The following is a 22,435-nucleotide window of genomic DNA, read 5'->3' on the forward strand; positions in this document are numbered from 1 at the left end:
ATTCAAACTCCTTAGTGTAATATACAAAGGCCCCTCATAATCATAACTCTAACTACCATTTCTTACCATTCTCCCACATAACTCTTTTATCTATATTCCAAACAAAACTATTTAACAGTTCCCCAAGCACCTGATGCTCTTGTTTATTTCCAACCTCTTGTTCACATACAGAAAAATTTCACTTAACCCTTGAGGCATCAATTCAGACTACCATTTCTGAATTAGTACTCTAGCCTAGTCATTGCCTCTTTTGGGTTTTTACAGCACTTTAACAAAGTTCTCAGAGTATTTAACATACTTATTAAAATATTTATGTGACAGCTCAAGCACATAACAAATCAAGTAGTCTAAATTATGACCTGCCAATGGCATCAGGGCTTCAAGGGGAGCCAACCAGAACACAAAGAAGAAGAAGAAGAACAGGAGGAGGAAGAAGAAAAAGGAAACAAAAAACTAAATATTGGGGTGCCAGGGTGGCTCAGACACTGGGCATCTGCCTTCGGCTCGGGTCATGATCCCAGGGTCCTGGGATTGAGCCCCACATTGGGCTCCCTGCTCAACGGGATGCCTGCTTCTCCCTCTCCCACTCTCCCTGCTTGTGTTCCCTCTCTCACTGTGTGTGTGTGTCTCTCTCTCTCGCTCTGTGTCAAATAAATAAACAAATAAATAAAATCTTAAAAAAAAAAAAAGAAAAGCAAAATATTGTGAATGTGCAAAACATATGTATGAATTTTTTCTGGGGAGAAAGGAACCAAGTTTTCTTCACACCGTGAAAAGGATTAGTGACCTAAAAAGATTAAGAACCACTGCACTAAAATAATTTATTCATCTTACTTGTTTTTTATGACTTAATTTTTATATCCTTAATGGCCAGCACAAAGGCCAGATTTTATGAGGAGCTCAATAACTACCTGCAGAATGAAGAAAGTAAAATAAAATTGGAAACGATGTTTTCCAGAAAGAAAAAGACAACATAAATACTAAATTATGCAAATTGTTAATTTTGTTCATAATTTTTTTTAAAGATTTATTTAATTTGACAGAGAGAGAGATCACAAGTAGGCAGAGAAGCAGGCAGAGAGAGAGGTGGGGAAAGGAGGCTCACTACTGAGCAGAGAGCCCAATGTGGGGCTTGATCCCAGGACACTGAGATCATGACCTGAGCAGAAGGCAGAGGTTTAACCGACTGAGCCACCCAGGCCCCCCTGTTCACAGATTCTGCATTAATGTAATAAACTGCCATCTGAAATTAGTCCCATTCTATGAAAACTCTGGTCAAAGAGAAAATAATTTTCATTTGAACAGAATCAAATATCATTCAAGATTTGATGAACTAATGTGTAAATAAATGTTCTATAGACGAACATGAAAGGCAAAAACATCTACACTTTTAGTCTGAGGCAAATGCTTCTATAGAAATGAGTCTGTTAACTGGACTAAAATACAAATGTAAAAAAGGGAAGTAGCGTATTTTGTAAATATATGGCTTTATTAAAAGTCTCTTGACTGATAGCTAAAAAATGAATATCAATCAGTACTTTCCTTTTAATTCATATAAATCTGACCCAAAAGATAAGAATTCAGAAAGAGTAATTTTGATAACCTTTTTGTTTTTGACATTTTACTTCCAAACGTGTTAAGTACTATCTTTCCCCTTTCTTCCAATCCAATCAGTTGCAGTTTCACTAATCACCTTAAAATACTCACTTGTCCATGTTTCCAACACTCTTTGAAAAGCTTCCAATTATTAATATTTTTATAATCTTTAAGCCACAAAATATGCTGCTCACAGATCCAGGAATGTGGTATATCACTATATAATTTGTTTTCCTCCATGGCTGATTTTCTGCTCTCTTTAGGCTCTTCTTTTGGCTCCGGTTTTACATTTATTTTAGAGGCTTTATTTGGTGGAATTTTGTTTTCAACAACTGAAGCAATTATGTCATCAAGAATGTTTGGCATGGTCCTTCCACTTTTACCACTCTATTTGGGGAAAAGTTGTATTTTGAGAGGAAATGTATACATTTTTAAACTTTCACTTTTACTACTCATATAGCAAACAACCAACACGAACATTTTGTGTGCCTTCAAGAATATGTAATCATGTCAGTGGATACACATCTATAGTCCCTACACTGTTCCTAACAGATAGGAACCAGAAGTTTGGTAGTCTTCTATGTTAGAAACTACCAGATCTGCAGAAACTCTTAAGTGTGGCCTTTTACATATTTTAGGACTAGTGCAGAGGAGACAGGTGGGTAGAATCTCCCATATACTTCTAAAAATCACTAAAAATTTGTATCTATCTATGCAATTATTGTTTTTTATTTTCTTCTGCTACATAATTAGAACAAAAACTGATTATCAAATATTTTGAATAATAAAACATTAACCATGTGATTTATTTCCCCTACTAGATACGTCGTTTTCAAATTCTGAAGGAGTCTCTTAGGGCTCTTCTCACATAAAATGCCCCTCCCCCAGCCTTTTTCACCTGGGGGGAAAACCCCGATCTCCAGCTTTTAAGCTATGAGATTTATAATGCAGGTGGAAGCATGCTCAGCATAAGTGTATTTTATTTCATCTGCATCTATTTCTTGTGTAGTTCACAGCCAAATCATCTAAATTTAAGGTCCATATGAAAACCAAAAATCTGGCATCTTACTCACTGGGGTTCCCATTGAATACACTGGGGCAAAGGCAATCCCAGCATCTGTAGAACCCACACGTAGCTTGCCAGCGGTTGTGGTCAGCAAATCTCGTAGAGTTGAGCCTTGCTCATTATTCTGGGACACAGGAGGTGATGTTCTGCTATTTGGAGAATCAGGGCTGTCTTGTTCTTGCTCTTCTTTAATTTGCTTTTCAAGGGCAAATTCTTTGTTTTCTGAAATACAACATTTACAAAATTCAAATAAAATAAGCATGCTGTGAAAGTATAGAAAAAACTGGGACCCTACATTTGATAGTGAGAGGTAAAAAGTGTAGCACTAGTGATTTATTCACCTGAACACACACCAGAGGATGGATTAGATCCTTCAAAATGGAGTCAAACAGTTTGAATATGAAAAGGCCTTCCTCAATATCTTACACATGTAGCTGAGTTTGCACCTGCCACAAATGAAAAATGCTACAGCTAAGACAGGGAGAAAGTATAGTTTAAGTTACAAATCTACTGCCCTCCTGGTTTTAATGATATGCTCATCCACAAATGATTCTGTAACTAATTCTGATATAATCATAGGAAGGTGTGTTCCTAACAGTAGAAAACAATGTTTTCCTGAATCTAAGCCATTCATAATGTAAGCAAAAGACAAATGTAAATTGTAATAAGTGAATATTACACACTAATGTACATTGTTGGTTATATTATGGTCCTCTATTATATACTTAATTATATTTACCTTTTTTTTCCTCTCTGGACTTTTGCTCTGCAAGATCTGCTAACCAATGCAGCGGTGACTGGGATTCTGGAGGAGTTAACTTGCTGTCTGTGCTTTCGTCACTCCCTGGGCTGCTGTTGCCTTTACTCTCAGACTTCTGAGGGTTATTTTGCTGCTGAGACTCAGGCATGCACAGAGAAATTTTATTACTGTGATTAAGAACATTCTGTAAAACCTGTAAGGATAGAGCAATTGAACTTTTAAAATACTACTTTTTCAATCATTCCAAGTTAAAAGTAGTAGTTATATTTATACAGTAACATAGAAAACACAAGTTTACCAAACACAAGTCTTAAATTGGATTTCAAATATCAAAGCTGAGTAATTTAACTAAGTGTTTCATTTGAATAATTAGATAGCTGTACTCACTTGAGATACACCATTCATTGCAGGAAAATTTCCAACTTGTATATTCTGTTTGTTAGTGCAATGACAATGGGATTTAATACCATATTTTTCTCTAAGAGTATGCATTGCATCTAGAAGATCTGTCAAAACTACAAAGAAATAATAGTGGTTAATAAAAGGACTGCCCCAGTTGTTAAGATCCTAAAATATTTTCCTGTTTTTCTTGTACTGGTTTTTCTGTGAAAAAGTGAAAGTGAAAGTGTCCTTTCACTTTTCTTCCCAATTTTTTCTTCATCTCTTCCATCTATTTCAAGTTTGATCATTCAGCCAAATTCATGCTCTCTATTCTTTATTCTCTTACCTCTCCTATTAAAAACTCAGTATGCTCAAAAAAGGGAGAATATCTTAAATCTAATAAGCATTTTCATTATAGTCTAGTTCTCCCCCTCTAAATGGATCCTCTGGGGCTGGGCTTGCCTTAGTAGCTTTATTACACAGAAGATTCTAAGAACTGAACAAGAACAATTCAAGCTTAGATAAATCTTACCTCTCCAGTCTATGATACTCCTACATACTCCTAAATAATCTAGAGCAAGCAAGACCTATTACACTACTAAGTAAATAATGTGTGTAAATACTTACCAGAACCGGGTATAATTTGAGTTGGCATTAAATGTTTGTGATCATGAGGCTGTCCCTTCACACACTTCATCCAAGCATACAGTTCTTTATCTGTATGATTACAACATACATACTTTCATATATGTCATGGTTTTATAATTATAAAATTGGTGGCTTACATTTAAAGAGCTTAACAATTTTTTTTTTTTAACATTTTATTTATTTGACAGAGGAGAGCAGGCACAAGCAGGGGGCAGCAGGGAGAGGAAGCAGCAGCCCCCGCCACTCCCCGCTGAGCAGAAAGCCTGAAGTGGGGCTCAGTTCCAAGACCCTGAGACCATGACCTGAGCTGAAGGCAGACACTTAACCAAATGAGCCACCCAGGTATCCCAAGAGCTCAACAATTATATAAAATGTCAAAGGTAGCCTTCAATGTTCAGTTTTTTAAAAAAATAAGACAGCTCGATCATTCTCAGAATTTTATAAAAACAAGGTACAAAATTGATGTTATTTAGCCTTTTCTAAAATTACCGTTATTTACTGTCATTAATGTATTTGTTATCTCTGCCTTATTTGATTTTAGCTTCTGTCACTAATCTCCTTTTATCTCTTCACTATTTTCTGTGCCCAACAGGGCTGCTGCCTGATCTTAGTACATTAAACTGACACAAATTTGAGGCGACTGCTATTTTCCTTTTATGCTTTCAAGACATGTAGAGGAACGGCCATGAGGTGTCAGAAAGCTGCTATTTTATACAAAATATTTAACTATTATTACTGCCTTCAAACAAGGCTCCATACCTAGAATTGTAAACATACTAAGGCATAGCATGAGGCAAATACTACATAGGAAAAATACTCAATTATCTTGATCTCAAGGAAATCTTTTTCTGTAAATTCAGTGACACACGACAACTAATGTTGTGGCTTCAATAAGGTATCAGAAAACTCATTATATTCAGCATAAAAAATATCTACAACTATTACTTCATGAAAAGCTTCAGAGTAAATAAAATTCAAATCCAGTCTAAAATGGCTAAAACTGCTTTTCTTTAAAAGCTTTCCAACTAGGGGCGCCTGGGTAGCTCAGTCAGTTAAGAGTCTGCCTTTGGCTCAGGTCATGATCCTGGGGTCCTGGGATCCAGTTCCACACCTGGTTCCCTGCTCAACAGGGAGTCTGATTCTCTCTCCCTCTGCCCTTCTCCCCTGCTTGTGCTCTCTTGCTCTCTGTCAAATAAATAAAATCTTAAAACAACCACCAACCAAAACCCCAACTTTCCTTTCCAGAGCCTACACAGTAACTTATAAATGTTTTCTGTTTATATTTTAGACATGCTAAGTACCACTATATATAGCTACAATATAGTCAATATGAGTTTATTACAATATTTAACAGTGAAATAGATATACAGATAAGAGTACAACTTAAGGCATAAAGGTTAAACTAAAAAAAAAGATACAGTGACTGACAGACTATGCTTTTAAAATTAATAGTACTATGAATATTAATAGCAACACAACTAGGTTTATTATACATACCTTATCTTATTCAAAAAATACAACATACTTATATATATGCATATAATGTAGCAAAATATAATAGATTTTTTAATTTCGAAAAGGAAAATAAGTGATATAGAGTCAGGAAAAAGGAATATAGAATGCATGTGATGAAGTTTTCTAACGGTGCAGCTAATTCTATTATCAGAAAATATCCAAATATATTTTTATAATTTTGAGAATAGTAAATGCCTAAAATCCATTCCTTTAAAAAAAAAAAAATCTATTTATTTTATCGGGAGAGAGACAGAGAGACCACATGCAAGCATGCATGTATACTGGAGTGGCAGAGGGAGAAAACGTTCCAAGCAGACTCTGAGGAGTACAGAGGCCAACGCGGGGCTCAATCTCAACCCATGAGATCATGACCAAGAGTCAGACACCTAACAGACTGCACCATCCAGGTACCCCTAGAATGCATTCCTTACTACAGTTTCACATTTTACTCATATTTTCCATCTTTTGCATATCACAGAAACATCCAGCCATGATGTTTGGAAACATGTCCCTTACTCCAGGGGTCTTTTTGGTTAAGTGCTCAGTGTCTAAGAAAAAGTTAGAAAGGCTTTCGTTACCAGTGGAAAAGATACTGATGGCTAACTCATGGTTTATCTATCTGATATAAAATTCTGAAAAAGATCATTTTTAGGTGTTAAACAGCTTCTATCACTAAACATGACTTTACTTCTAATAATTCCACAATTTGAATCCTCTCATTTCATGACTTTATCCCAAACAAATTACTGAAAAATTTTAGGTTAACAGTATTAGGAAGCTACTTCCAAATCTGCCTTGGATAAATGTTTTCTAAAAGCACTTTAAGCATGAGAAAAGGTGAATTTAGTTACTTCCTTTTTAAATTTTGTATTATCTCTAGTTGTACTAACATGCAGAACACCTGTTTCTGTGCCATTTTATTTAGAAATTAGAAATAATAGCTTCAGAGACTACTTTTATATGTAATAAAGACTTTTTCATTCTCTAAGAACTAGAGGATAAATGATCCTGACGGAGGCATATTCCTGAACATTTTGATTTGAATTTTATGGTCTTAAGGACAGAGAACAAACTGAGGGTTAATGGAGGGAGGTGGATAGGAGATGGACTAGATGGGTGATGGGTATTAGGGAGGGTACTTGTGGTGATAACTGGGTATTGTATGTAAGTGATGAACCACTGAATTCTACTCTAGAAACCAGTATTGGCTATACAGTTAATTACGTTAACTTTTAAATAAAAATTTGAAGAAAAAAAAAAAAAGAACTTTGTGGACCAATTATTTAAAAAAATCAGTTTACACGAGTAAGTGTTAACAGGTTCTAGAATGGACTTCAGGCTCCTATACACTGGAATCTGAAAGTAGTAAAGCTTATTCTAAATTGGGCTACATTAAAGAACTACCAGCTTGAGGGGGCCCCTGGGTGGCTCAGTCAGTTAAATATCTGACTCTTAATTTTGTCTCAGGAGAATGAGATCCAGCCCTCATGTCCACACTCAGCAGGGAGTCTACTTGAGGATTCTCTCTCCCTCTCTCCCTTTGCCCCTACTCACACCCCACCTTTTCTCTTTAAAATAAATAAATAAATCTTAAAAAACAACAATACCACAACTACCTGCTTGAAATGAGAGAGTGGATCTTACTAATGAGGATAAAAGGATATAGATGCAGTTTTTATTCTAGAAAATCCGGCCATTAATAAACTTCACAAAGCTTCTTTAATGTAATATATTCAAAATAAAGGGAAGTAGGGGGGAAAAAACCCCTCACATACATATCATTTTCCAGATGAGTGATCCTAAAGAAAATGAACATTACAAAAATTTCAGTTTATAGAATTATAAACCAACCTCTAGAGCTCTTCCTTTCCTTTGCCTTATAACAATCTAAGCAGACCACAAATCCACATTTTTGGCAGACCCAATGAATGTTAAACAATGTTGCTTCACATGCGTCACACATTTCCCGGACTCCTCTCACTGCTCTTTTCCAGGCAATTTTGGCTGAAATACAGAGAAATAAAAATTTAAAGGCAAACATGACTCTTTCACACACAATTTTCACCGAAATACACAAAAACAAAAACTTAAAGGCAAACCAAGAACATCAAAGGATATATTAACTAAAGATCAACAGATTTCTTGAATTAGTAATTCTCTTCAGAAGATTTACATCTAATGGAGTTTATCAACATTAGCACTTTTAAGACTGACTGAATAATTCTCTGTTGTGAGGGACTATATGCTGTGCATTATTGAATATTTAGTGGCATCTGTGACCTCTACCCATTAGATGCTAGTACTCTATCACCCACCCTCAACCTTTCAGTTACACAACCAAAAATGTCTCCAGTCATTCACTGTTAAATATCCCTTGAGGGACAAACCACTGATTTAAGAGAAAAGGGGTAAAAGACACTAATATTCAGAGTAATTCACGTTAGGTGCTTTACCTATTTTTACACATTTAAATATAATTAACTACTTTCTAAACAAAGCTATGATAGTTATTCCCATTTTATAATCATACAGTTAAAAGCAAGGAGTAAAGCTGAGATTCAAATACAAATCCATCTAACTCTGAAGACTCTGATGGGGCACCTGGGTGGCTCAGTCGGTTAAGTGGCTGCCTTCAGCCCAGGTCATGATCCTAGGGTCCTGGAATCGAGCCCTGTGTCAGGCTCCCCTGTTCAGTAGAGAGCCTGTTTCTCCCTCTCCCTGCTGCTCTGCCTACTTGTGCACTGTATCAAATAAAGAAAATCCTAAAAAAAAAAAAAAAAAAGACTGTGATGAACCACAGCCCCTTCAAAACTTAAGTAATTGGTATGGACTACGTCTTTCTCCGGCAAATGCTGAAATTTCCCCGTTTCACTTCTGAAACACCCCTATGATGCTAACTATACATAATAATGACAGAAACAGCACAATGCGATTGTGATTTCACCAACTGTTAATCCATTCATTACAGCCTCAGTTGGAAAATATGTTACCTTAAGTACATACAGGTGCATTTGTATGTAAAAAAAAGTGTCATCAAAATTAAGTATCAATGAGACTAGGGAAAATTAGGGACTTAACCCCATTAAGTATACTTGAGAAATTTTAAAAATGAAATGTGTACAGTTGTATATTTAACTTCCTTACCATCCTTTTTCACCCAGGACAAAGCTGTTTTTTCCGATGTTACTAACTGACAGAACTTATCACCTATGATATCCAAGATGTATTTTGAAGTTTCTACATCTAGTTCATCATCATCGTAATTTTCATGTGTCCATAAGCTCATAGCTTCATCATCATATTGGTCAGGAGAAGAAAAACCATCTATTCTAACCACTCCATTTTTACTAAATGACAATCTGAAATATTAAAACATAAAAGGATTAGATACCTAGAGAGAAGTCCAGTTTTATAAAGTTGTAAATTTATAATTAATTTACATTTTATATTATAAACATATAGTTATGCTAAAAATAAGAAAATAGGGTAGTCCTTCATATACACACATAATTATTAGTTAAATTTAACAAATTTAAATGACTCCCACAGTGTTATACAAATGGCAATGATAAGCAGCACCAATTTTAGGTTATTCAAGAAATAAGATTTTTTAAATCAAATATACACTATATCCAAGTGTTTGATAAGGACAAGAGTTAAAATCCTGGCCAAATGCTCCTTACAGTAATGCTGTTATTTTACACATAATCTAAATCAAGACTGTCTGAAGTTGAAAATGCCCTAAATTGAGGTGCCTGGGTGGCTCAGTTGGTTTAGCATCTGACTCTTGGTTTTGGCTCAGCTCATGATCTCACAGTCCTGAGATCAAATCCTGAGCTGACCTATTGCGGTCGAGTAGCCTGCTTAAGATTCTCTCTCCCTCTGCCTCTTCCTCTGTACGTCCCCTCTCTCTAAATAAATATATACATACATAAATAAAAAGAAAATGCCCTAAATTACCTTAAGACGTTCACTGGGAGGATTAAAAAATGCCAAGTACAGATACATTATTTTCATTAATTAAAATGACTATTTATGACTAGGAGGAACAAGGATGACACTCTCAAATGTTTATTAGGAACCCAATTATGTATGTTTAAGTTCCTCTCAGCTTATGACATCCAATTCATGTAATTACTCAATTCAGAAAATCTTAAGGTAAATGGAAGGCAAAATTGCCATTTTTTCCTTATTGGTGGTTATTTTTGTTATCATAGTATTTACTCTTTTTACTCACAATCAGGGGATATCAGCATATTACAGTTTATTCTCTTTTTTCAATGGACACCAAGAACATCCCTTTTACCACCATTTCTCATACTTTTATTGCCTAAACTTTTCTTCCTTTTTTTTTTTTTTTTAAAGATTTTATTTATTTATTTGACAGAGAGAAATTACAAGTAGATGGAGAGGCAGGCAGAGAGAGAGAGAGGGAAGCAGGCTCCCTGCTGAGCAGAGAGCCCGATGCGGGACCCGATCCCAGGACCCTGAGATCATGATCTGAGCTGAAGGCAGCGGCTTAAACCACTGAGCCACCCAGGCGCCCCTTTTTCTTCCTTTTTTTAAAACCAGATTTCTCCCTTTGTTATAATCCATCATTTCACTTCAGCTTTGTGTTATTATTTTTATCTGACTCTTTCCTTTAAACCTGATTTTTTTTTTTTTTTCTCTCCTTAGAGAGGGATGGGGGAGCAGCAGAGGGAGAGACTTAAGCAGACTCCATGCTTAGCAGGCAGCTGATACAGGGCTCTATCTCACAACCCGAGATCATGATCTGAGCTGAAATCAAGAGTAAGACACTTAACTGACTAAGACATCCAGGCGCCCCAACCAACTTCCCTTTTGATTTCTTTTTCATCTTTTCTGCAATTCCATGTGTACGACCTTTTACAACTATTCTTTAAAGTTGTCTGTCCTTTGGGGACTATTGGCTAGAAAGCCCATGAAGTAAAAATAAGAAACAGAACCTATTCTTTTTACTGAACTCTTAAAAGTCTATGGGCCCCTGGCCGGCTCAGTTGGCTGAGCGACTGCATTCGGCTCAGATCATGATCCTGGAGTCCTAGGATCAAGTCCCGTGTCGGGCTCCCTTCTTGGCAGGGAGTCTGCTTCTTCCTCTGCCCCTCCTTCTTCTCATGCTCTCACTCTCTCATTCACTCCCTCAAATAAATAAATATATTTTTTAAAAAGTTTAAAAAAAGGTCTATATATGACTTTAAAATTGAAGAATTATTTAGTAATGCTAATATTACAGTAGAATGTAGGAGAGTAACAACTACAAGTTGTTTTTATACTTACTACAAAACCTGTGAAATGTGACATGGCACTGACATCCTTCTTCTCCTAACTCATATTTTTATAGCTACACATTTAACAAAAGTATGGGTAGTCCGATGTAATGCAATGACTTTAGTTTAATGCCTAGACTGTTTACCTACATTTATAGACTATTTGATTGCTAGCTAATACACAGATATATATATAAATAAAACACTGCTTTGGTCAAAGTATATAAACTTTTAAAAATTCCTTAAGTCGAACAAATTACTGTTTCCTATTATTTTCTAGAAAAAATAGTAACATTTTTTCATGAAGGATGAATCAATCCTTCAAAGTAAAAGGCCATATTAACACAAGTAACAATATGAATTATGAATTTAGTCCCATAATTAGCTACTATTAAATTTACCATTAAAAAAGTTTAATACTCTTCTATAATGTTTCAGAAACAGTGAAGGTCAAAGGATTCATTTCCACCTTTATATGGGACCCTAAGAATGACAGTATAACTTCCAATAGCGAATAAACCTAATTAATTATTTTCACTTACCGTCTAAAGTAGTAAAATCTACAAAACACTGGTGAATGAGTTGGTTCTTCTCCTTTTTTACTCCGAATAAGTCTACATTCCCGGCACTTTTGCAAATTAGGCCCTATCTCACAGCAGGAGTCATCCTGTAAAAAGGATTCCCCAGTTTGCTTCAGCTTCTTGACTTTACGCCAATCTTTTAATACTGAACGAGGGATACCAGCTGTAAAACCAGTAGGAAATTATTAACAGGATTAAAATTTTTAAAAAAAGCACGTACACTCCTTGAGATAAAATTCAAGACAAGTACACAACTGTCATAATATATTAAGACTATAAAAAGAACCAAAGACATTATAGGTCTACATCCTCATTAGTAACAGAAAAGTCCACAGCAGCATTTCTATTTACTCACTTTCTATTAATCAAATGAACTCTTATTGTCAGTATACTAGAAATGCAGAGCCAAGTAAATCTTCCAGTTGACTGAAATCTTTACATATTAAATATTCATACTTGTATAACAGCAAACGCAGGAATCATTCATTTTCTATGTAAATCTGTAGCTAAAAATATAGCCCTTCTACACAGGAATTTGATATATGCAGGAGAATGTTCTTTTAAGATCCACCCAAAGAACCTGAAGACCAAAAGTTAATACTTTTAGAAACTACAGGCTAATTCAAACATACCTGTATGATTTTGAAATATCTAATCTGATTCTCCCAAGTTAAGTGTGGCTCATTAAGACAAGTGCTAATTTTAGAATACCAGCATTTGAGAGAAGAGGGGTAAGCTATTTCTCTTAGTACCTCTCCCTCACGATGATGCTCTCCATTTGATTCAATATACTGACAAGGCCGTTAGTACCTTCTAGAAAATAAAATGGTTTGAAGAAAATAAAAAAGCCAGTATTAACTTGACTTTTTGATGGTAGAAGGAAAAGCATCAGAGAAGTCTAAAAAAAAAAAAAAACCTCAGATGACTAATATTTGAAGAAATTATTTATTTATACTCTACATCATTGCCCCATGTTTATTAACTTAAACTTAGCTGTTGTAATAATACTGCCTCAAGTTATCACTCATCCAGAGGGCAGATTAAAAAATTAAAAGCAGGGGTGCCTAGGTGGCTCAGTGGGTTAAAGCCTCTGCCTTTGGCTCAGGTCATGATCCCAGGGTCCTGGGATGGAGCCCCAAATCGGGCTCTCTGCTCAGTGGGGAGCCTTCTTCCCTCCCCCCGCCCCACCTCTCTGCCTACTCGTGAGCTCTGTCAAATAAATAAAATCTTCAAAAAAAAAAAAAATTAAAAGCATGTTTATTTAAAAACAACCTATATTGGGACAAGCCAATATCAAACTCTTAAAAGTATACTTACAATATATCTGTATGTCAGTTATGAGATTTACATAATTTGCTATTTCTGTCATGTTAAAACATACTTCCTACCCTGTGTTTTCTAATTACTCAGATGTTGTGGAACAGAGACAGTATAACTATTCTCCCAAGACTATACACTTCTTGCAGAAACATGTATCATGTATCAGACACATCTTATATTGTGTTTAAGCTCTGAGACGACCCATTTAAAATCTGCTTCCAGTTATTAAGACCTTTTAGGATTGTTGCCTGGTTCTTTAAAATGACATGTTCCCCCTGCTTTATTTCTAACTTAGGGAAGCCATCTGGCTTAATCCACTAAAGAAAGACCTATTACATGCACACAAACCACTTATGGAATAAAATGTTTCCAGAACCTTATATAAAGGGTTTATTATCTCTTCCACTATATATAAGACAGATTTCCCCTATAGAAAGTATAAAAAATTCAGAGCTTTTAGAAGTCAGAATGAACGACAAAAATGGTACAGCACTCATAAATTTTTACTTAGCACACTTGCCTCCAATCATTTACTTACTTGTTTACTTATTACACTTAGAATAAGCTAAATTCAATCTATTTCTATTTTGACTAGAAAACAACTATTAACACCAATATGCTTTTACATACCGTTACCAGGTAACGGTACAGTTCAAAGAGTATGGTTAACCATACCACTGTGAACCACTTAAACAGTATTATAATAAAAAAACAGACATTTCAAGGCAAATCTCAATTCTGTGACACAAAAGAGACACTTAGAGCTACTTCTTAAGTTTAAACAGATGCGGGGCTCCTGGGTGACTCAGTGCGTTAAGCCTCTGCTTTTGGCTCAGGTCGTGATCCCAGGGTCCTGGGATGGAGCCCCACATCAGGCTCTCTGCTAAGCAGGGAGCCTGCTTCTCCTCTCTCTGCCTGCCTCTCTGACTGCTTGTGATCTCTAGCAAATAAATAAATAAAAATCTTAAAAAAATTTTTTTTAAAAATGTTTAAAAAAATAAATTTAAACGAATACATAAATTACAAAAACATGAAGGCCCAGGTCATAGAGACGGTTTTTATATTATAACTTTTGGTTCTAAATTAGGCCACACATCATGGTAATTAACTCCTTTTAGAACTATTACAACAGTATTTGTAAAATAAAATAACTTTCTCTTTCAATTCTATGTATCTTAATTTATTGGCAACATCTAAAATCTAAACTTTGAGAATAAGATATTTAGTCAACGAAAAATACCTAGTATTCCTTTTACCATTAGAAGATTTTCAACCTTAGTCCTCAATTTATTAGCAAATCCTCAAACAGTTGCTCTAGCCAACAGAAAACTAGGGAGGAAGAAAACAGAAACAAACACATGCTAACCTTTAATCTCTGATGTCATCACCTTAAAAAATCTTTCTTAGGATACAGAAATTAACTGATTATAATAGAACCAATGGTCTTATAACAGGATTTATATTTAACTTTGATTAGCAATTTCAGTTTATAAAATAAAATTATATAAGAATTTAGTCACAGAAAAACAGCCAACTTTTAATTATCATCATGAAAACGCAGCAGATATGAATACATTCCAAAACAGCAGATAAAATCTATTGTGCCTGGCTTTAGAATGTACTAAGAAACACAAGTTTCTTTATAGGCGTTATGTGTATATAATTAACACATGTATAACAGTGTATATAATCACATTATATTCTCTAAGTACAGACTTAACTTACTCTTTTTGACTATGAAATAAGATCGTATTTAATCCATGAGACAGATAATCCACTCAAATTTGGAAGTTAGATTCATAAACTACCAATTTAGAGAACTTTTCTAGATAGCCATAACAAAGGCTAGACAACTCTGGCCATAATTAACAGATGGCAATTAACAGTCACTTATTATTATTTTGGATTTAGGAATAGATGAGGCTTAGAATACTCTCTCTGAGATTAATTTTTAGGTACTAAGGAGGAAGAGATTTGACTAGGCATCACAAGTTGAGGGGAAAGTACTGATTCTAGTCTGTCTTTGAGCTCTTGGGAACATGTACATTTGGTCTTAAAATGAAATAGAACATGTACTTCATTAAGAGTTAATTTTATAAATTTTCATTAAGAGTTAATTTTATAAATTTAATGTCACAAGAGCTTTCTAAGTATTAAAAGCTGGAAGATTCCTATCTCCATTTTCTGTAAATTTAACTCAAGTATTTGTATACCCAATACCAAACAAAGGAAATGTTACATGAAACAGAAAAGGAAACAATTACTGACCACACTAAGTCTCTTAAGAATTCACTGGGGAAGTAGAACACATGAGAAAGAAAAAACAACACCATACACAATCCAAAAGTCAAATAAATGGCATGTATCCTGTATCCTCCATTGTCAATGTCCCTTTCTTTCTTCTATGTTTGCATTTAGTCTGTCAGCCTCTCTGTCTCTAGTTGAGCTTGTTTTCCTTTGGTTTTTTACTTTCTGACTGTCCTTTTCTATGATTCCATCCTCCTGTTTTTCTCTCCTTCACACTGCCTCTGGCTTCTACACAGGCATATAAAAAAAAAAACCTCATTCAGTGAAAAGGCCCAAATAAGAGGCTTCAAGCATCCAAATGCTTGTGAAAGTACTTTTTGAATGTCCACACTGTCACATATTTCCTATCTTGTATGTGGATGAATACACAGGTATAGTGGACTATTAAGTGCTTTCTGCATTGTGTAACATACCTAAAAAGAAATAAGCAAATTGAGAAAAACCACTTCTAGAGTAAAAACATAGAAACACTTTGTAGTGTATACTACTGACAAGCATCACTTATTTTGTCCTGCTAAGTCCACAAATAAAATGTAAATATTATCAGTTTTGAAACGTTTACTTACGAAAATTCTTCTTGAATACAGAAATGAGTGCACAAAACCACAATCCCTTCCTTTTATTTAGCTTTTACCCATTATTAAGAACTTCCTCAGTGAGTAGCAATATTAGTTAAATAGAAGGTAATTTCAATAAACTTTTGATACCAGGTAAGAGAAATAGAGCCACATCCACATTAACTGAAGCAATTTTCTTCTAAAAATGTGACTTAAAGGAAGTACATGTGAATAGGATTTCTTTTACAACTACATCATGGTAAAGGATTCTTAATTATAAGGAATCCTCTTTTGGTGTGATTTCAACAGTTCTTAGAAATGGTCAAAATTCTGAATAACTACTAAATCACACATTGGCTTTTTGTCAATATGAATGCTAGGTAAACATGTATCTACAAGTCTATTAAAAATGGAGACAGGTCTTCTCTCATTTCCTTTTTCAGATACTTGTAAAATGCAGAAATGAGGTCAATGAGCACATACAATAGACAAGGACATGCAAACAAAGTCAAAAGATGCCTTTTAGCTCACTAATCTTTCGAGAAAGACACCCTTATTTCTTTAGACAACATTATTTCAAGAACATACAGCCCACTATACCTAAGATTAAAAAAAAAAAAAAAAAAGCAACTTACCACTATTACTGTTGCTCTGCAATTTCAGTTTACTTTTTTCTTTGGCACTCCTGCTGAGGACCCCATTGGGTTTTAAATCTTCTTCTATGTCACCTTTTTTCTTCTGCAAATCATTTTGCTTCTTTTTGTAAGTTGGCTTAGGTTGCCTCTTAGTCCTTTGCTCTGACTTGCTTTCACTTTCATCTGAGTCTCCACTTTCAGAGCCAGATTCGTAAGTTCTTTTGGCTTTTCTCCTACTGACTTTATCATCTTTTACATATTTATCAACTATGATCTTACTATCTACACTATTTTGTATATCATTAGATGTAGAGGCTATTAAATTGACAGAACATGGCTTAATAATTTCTGATACAGAATTCCCTGAATTTTCCATTTTATTAGTATTTTTATCTTCCTCTGAGTGTCTAGTAAGCCAGGCCTTTTTCAGCTTAGTATGGTAGTTAGGTTGACTTGTCTGGGATGCTTGCCCATTTCCTACAGAGTTTGCTTTGTTTATTGTACTACAGACTACAGTGCTATCCAAGAGAGGGGAGGTTGTAGATGTCTGATTTTTCACAGCATTAGGTTCAGTCTCAGTGACATTACTACTTTTATACTGAGCTGCAGCCAATGCTGCCTTGTGCTTTTTTAAATGGATAAAATCAGTTGTGCCTGAGAACCCAGAACTGGGCTGAGCAGCACTTCCTGTCTGACTACTGGCTGGTGTAACTGGAGCTGTGGTGCTGACCCTGCATTCTTGTATTTGAGCCACTGAATGACTGACACTTTTTGAAGAGGTACATTCTAAGGATTTAGAGGCCAAAATGGTATTTGATAAAGAATAAATTATTTCTGAACCACCCCAGCTGGAAACACTAGTGGTAGTGGCAGCAGATGTGAATACATCCGTTTTGGTATTACACATTGTATTTACAGCAGACATGACTGAACTGGGAACACTGCCCTGTGAGACAGCCTGGACATTTTTTTCGGATTTTATGTGAGCACTGTCTGAATTCACACTTGGCAGAATGATTCTTCCAGTCTCTCCAGCTTCTGCTGGTTTGAGGCAATCTGTTTGGTTTGCCCCAGTTGAAGATCTTTCACTAACTCGATCTTTGGAACCTGACTGCATTGCTGGCACACTCTCAAGTTTTGTACGAGATGGTGGACGTACAATGACAGATGCCATAGCAGCCTGTGACTTTCCACTGCTTTTCTCTACATGCCATTCAGCTTTCTCTTTACTGAGGTTATTATTAGATTTCCACATTTCTGACAAACTTTGTTCAGAAGAACTCTTAAAATGTGCCTGAGAGTCTTTCGGCTCTGGAATTAGAGTTGGAGGCTTTTGTGATTCTTGAACTTTCCCACCAGCATTTACAGGCATGACTGGGGTTAAAGTTGGAGGGGAAAGACTACTATAGTTGCTTTCCTTTCTTTCCAGGCTGTGATGGATTGGTGGATGAAATACTGGTGCTCTGTGTAAAGCAGGCATGCTCCGGAGTGCATTTGTAGAAGAAACTGTCAAATGGGTAGGACTCCTACAATCATTTCTGAAAGTGGTTACTGAGTGAGAAGCAATTTGATGGGGAAGATGTTCTGGTATCTTGCCTACTAAACCTTCACTTTCTGGTTGGTGTTTAATTAAAGGTGGAGGCTTTGAAAGAGATGAAATAAATGAAGTCAGAGTTTGAGGATTAGCTGCTACTGCAACAGAATTACTCTGTTTTTCAGTGTAAATATTTGAAACCTCTTTGGATGGATATGACCGTGGTGGTTCATTGACCACACTATTAGATAATGTAGTGAAATAGTTACTTTGGGGCAAACTCTGAGGCACTGAGTGCTTCATTTTATAAAGATCTGATACTGAACACTCTACATCTTTGTCTTGTTTGAGGATGACATGGCTTTTAGGGCTAGAAGATGACAATGGTACTCTGGAATAATTATCCCTCTCACCCTCAAGCCCCTTGATTTTAGTTGTAAAGGGAGCAACATCAATACTTTCTTGAAGGATTCGACGATGTTCCTCCTTATATTTGTGTAATCTCTCTCCAGTCTCCTGGGGTTGTCTCTGTAATTGATTCAGTACAGGATCCACAAAATGTCTGTGCAATAAACCATCTTTTCCAGTCTGTGACCTATTTAGATCCAAGTCATTTTTCGCTGATGTGGATGCAACAGAACGTAAAGGTTCAATAAAAGCTTTCCTCTCCAATTCACTGTAAAGAAAATACACATAAAGGTTTCTATAACTTTTTCTTGAATGATATGAAGATAGCATCTATGCGATATTATGAAAGTAAAACACAACTTTGCATTTACTTTAATACTCCTGAGTATATTAGAAAATATATAAAAATGGAAAGAACAGTACTCATTCAAAGCTTACTTTTAAGATGTTTATTAACTTAAAATAACCTGTTTAGAACGTGAATTAAGAAAAACTATAAAAAACAAAGTTTTTTTTTTTTTTTTAAAGAGAGATACAGAGCACAAGTAGAGCAGCAGGCAGGAGAGGAAGAAGCAGGCTCCCCACTGAGCAGTGAGCCAGATGCCAGGCTCAATCTCACCTGGGATCCTGAGCCAAAGGCAGACACCTACCCAACTGAGCCACCCAGGCACCCCAAGACAAAGTATTTCTAAGTTTTAGGCATTAGTGAACTTACTCTTTATGGTGATCTATTAAACTTTTTGTCAATGGTGGACTGGAATGTGCTGTAATTTTAAGAGACCGATGAGGCTCTGCACTGGAAGGTCTGACAGGAATGTGACTAAGTAATCCAATACCATCTGCTGAAGTCACAGGGGTGGGTTGATGTAACCAAGGACTGGGAGAATTCTATTTAACAACAATAACAAAAAATATATATATATATATCAGACTTCAGTTACTAGAAAAAGCTAAACCAGTATCATCACAAGACTATAATGTATATTTACGAAGCATATGACTTTTTCTAAATGCATCTTATGAAAAATATTCAGACAAGTAACTAACATAATTATGTGGATTTTTCCATATGATGGAGAAAATCAATCAGCATCAAATTTGTCATTTGCAAAGATTTGTTACTACTGAATGTAGATCTTGAAATCACTGACTTTAACTTATAAATGTACAGAAAGCCTAGTTCATCAGATTTCCAGTCATTCTAACACTAAAAGTATATTGCTAATACAAAAACCAGAATGTTAAAGTACATGTAACCAGAGACAGAAATATCAAGTTCATTTGCCAATATTTCTTGTCAAAAATAACAAACTTTTTCAATATAACCATTTACTTAGAATAGAGAGAAGATTTTATTTTCAAAGCCCACTTGTACTCCGTTTCACTATAAGCTATAAAACACTGCTGGATCATTAAACTTGGGAGGTATGGGGGGCACTGGGTGGCTCAGTGGGTTAAGCCTCTGCCTTCAGCTCAGGTCATGATCTCAGGGTCCTGGGGTCGAGTCCCACATGGGGCTGTCTGCTTGGCAGGGAGCCTGCTTCCCCCTCTCTCTCTGCCCGTCTCTCTGCCTACTTGTGATCTCTCTCTCTCTGTCAAATAAATAAAAATCTTTAAAAAAAAAAAACCTTGGGAGGTATGGAAGTACAACAAAATTAATTTTTTATATATCAATAAATACGCTGCTTTTCTCGTTCTGTGTATTTGGTGACTTTTTTTTTTTTTTAAAGATTTTATTTATTTATTTGAGAGAGAAAGGGAGAGAGAGAGAGAGAGAACCAAGTAGGACAAGGGAAAAAGGGAGAAGCAGACTCCCCTGCAAGCAGGGAGTCCGACACGGGACTCAATCCCAGGACCCTGAGATCATGACCCAAGCTGAAGGCAGATGTCTAATGACTGGGCCACCCAGGTGCCCAATATTTGGTGACATTTATCTCTGTGTTGATATTTAAAACTCTCATCACATGCTTAAGGAATGTTTCTATACTATGACACACCGATGTTTTTTCAGAACATACTTTGTGGAGTTATATACCATCACAATATTGGGAAAATATAATCCCCTTTGGTTTTAACAAAGAGAGTAAGTTTTACATCTCAAAGTGATAACGCAAAAGCAACTGATATATCACACCAAAAACATGCTCCTGTAAAACTGCTTAGATTATGTATTATAAAGCACAAATCTCACATTAGGGAAAAAATATAGATATACATACATGAGGATTATTCAAATATGTGTAAAAGGACTCAGTTCTACATGATCCAGAAGTATTAAGTTGCAATCAATTATAGTAACAATTTTTAACTATAAAATATCATTAATAAGTATTTCCTAATATTTTCTTTACTTCTCACAATATTAAGAGGTCATTTTTGCTCAAAATGTTAAATATACTCCTTTAAATTTTTATATAACAAATGAAAATTTCATAAGCTTGTTTTTAGTTTAACAAGTTTGTGACCAGTTAATAAAACATTTTATGCCCTTATATACATGGAGGCTAGAATGACATATACTGAGAGAAATTCCTACCCAAGCTAGTTCTGTTACTTAGATTGGTTTTTCAGGGCTGGGAAATTACAGAAGAAGACTTAAAACTGTTTGCCAGCTCATGTGTTGTTCTGGCCTGTCTTTGTCCAGTATCAACTGCATCTAACATTCAAGGAATGAGAGCAAAGGGTCAGAGTGAAAATGTGGGTGTATGAGGCACTAGGGTCACCAAGCCTGCTTTCAATAATGGCAAGGAGGATATTGTAGTAATTAGTGACTCTTCTACTACATAGTATTCCAGTAAGATTCCACCTACCACAAGTTCAATAGTAACATCAAGAATGGACATGAGAAGCTCATGAATCAGATCAAAGCAAGCACAATTCTTCTAGAATTGAAATCCTGCCAGCATTGAATGTGGGCATGCTGGTACAGAATAAATTATGTTTACGGGTAACTATGTTAATGAAGGCCAAAGCTCATATAGAAGTGAAGCCCAAAAGAGTTGATAGTTGTTATGGGATTAAACCATACACTCAAAGTATTAAACCATACACTCAAGTATCACTCAAAACTGTTAGAACTCTATCTTGCACAACTAACCACTTGATGCCCCTTACTATCAAGGGCAACAATCACAACTTGGGAATCAAGGAAGGACTCAGGACTATAATCTATTGCTATCACTGCTACCAAAATATAACAATTCCTCTGAACTTCACAACTTTAATCTATGTCATCACTGCTACCCAGAGTATAACAATTCCTCTGACAAACTTTTGGCATGAGGCTCACCACCCTGCGTCTATTACCAAGGCTCTACATAAGCAGTCTTATCCCGGAAGTGAGCAGTTCACTAGCAGTACCTTTCGAATTATCACCCCCAACATATTTACTGTACTTTTTGCTCAAATGAGAAGGTCAAAAATACACAGGTTCATTGGAGCACTATCCATAATAGTTAAGAGGTGGATGTAAACCAAACTCCATCAACAAATGTATAAAGAAAATGTGGTATATGCACATATGAACGTTACACAGAAGAACATTACAAAGGAAGTCATGTTATACACCACAATGTGGATGAACTTCAGTGAACTTCAAAGACATCATGATACATAAAAGAAGCAACAAAAGGACAATAATGTATGATTTTATCAAATGAATTATCTACAGCAGTCAGAATCACAGAAACATAGTAGAAAGGTGGTTGGCCAAGAAAACTGGGGAAAAAAGAAGGAAATTACTGTTTAATGGGTATAAAGTTTCAGTTTTGCAAGATGAAAATGTTCTAGAGATCTGCTGCACAACAATGTGAATATACTTAACACTACTGAACTTCATA

General features: G+C 35.6%; 1 protein-coding gene across 5 annotated transcripts in view; it reads right to left on the reverse strand.

The window, feature by feature from the left end:
- Positions 1-22,435, reverse strand: part of JMJD1C (jumonji domain containing 1C) — a 320,851-nt gene that overhangs the window by 17,790 nt on the left and 280,626 nt on the right. For 4 of the 5 annotated variants that reach the window (XM_032314095.1, XM_032314093.1, XM_032314092.1 and 1 more), the window contains 10 exons: positions 19,312-19,484; positions 16,655-18,864; positions 11,797-11,998; positions 9,111-9,325; positions 7,818-7,970; positions 4,431-4,520; positions 3,810-3,937; positions 3,402-3,615; positions 2,670-2,884; positions 1,708-1,983 (listed from right to left, as the gene is read on the reverse strand). In XM_032314095.1, the coding sequence (XP_032169986.1) occupies positions 1,708-1,983; positions 2,670-2,884; positions 3,402-3,615; positions 3,810-3,937; positions 4,431-4,520; positions 7,818-7,970; positions 9,111-9,325; positions 11,797-11,998; positions 16,655-18,864; positions 19,312-19,484 (3,876 nt within the window). Of the gene's footprint in view, positions 1-1,707; positions 1,984-2,669; positions 2,887-3,401; positions 3,616-3,809; positions 3,938-4,430; positions 4,521-7,817; positions 7,971-9,110; positions 9,326-11,796; positions 11,999-16,654; positions 18,865-19,311; positions 19,485-22,435 lie in introns of those variants that run through there. The other variant, XM_032314096.1, reaches the window with a different exon arrangement.

The sequence above is a fragment of the Mustela erminea genome, chromosome 14 (genome assembly GCF_009829155.1).
Source record: "Mustela erminea isolate mMusErm1 chromosome 14, mMusErm1.Pri, whole genome shotgun sequence".
In the NCBI taxonomy this organism is placed as follows: Eukaryota; Metazoa; Chordata; class Mammalia; order Carnivora; family Mustelidae; genus Mustela; species Mustela erminea.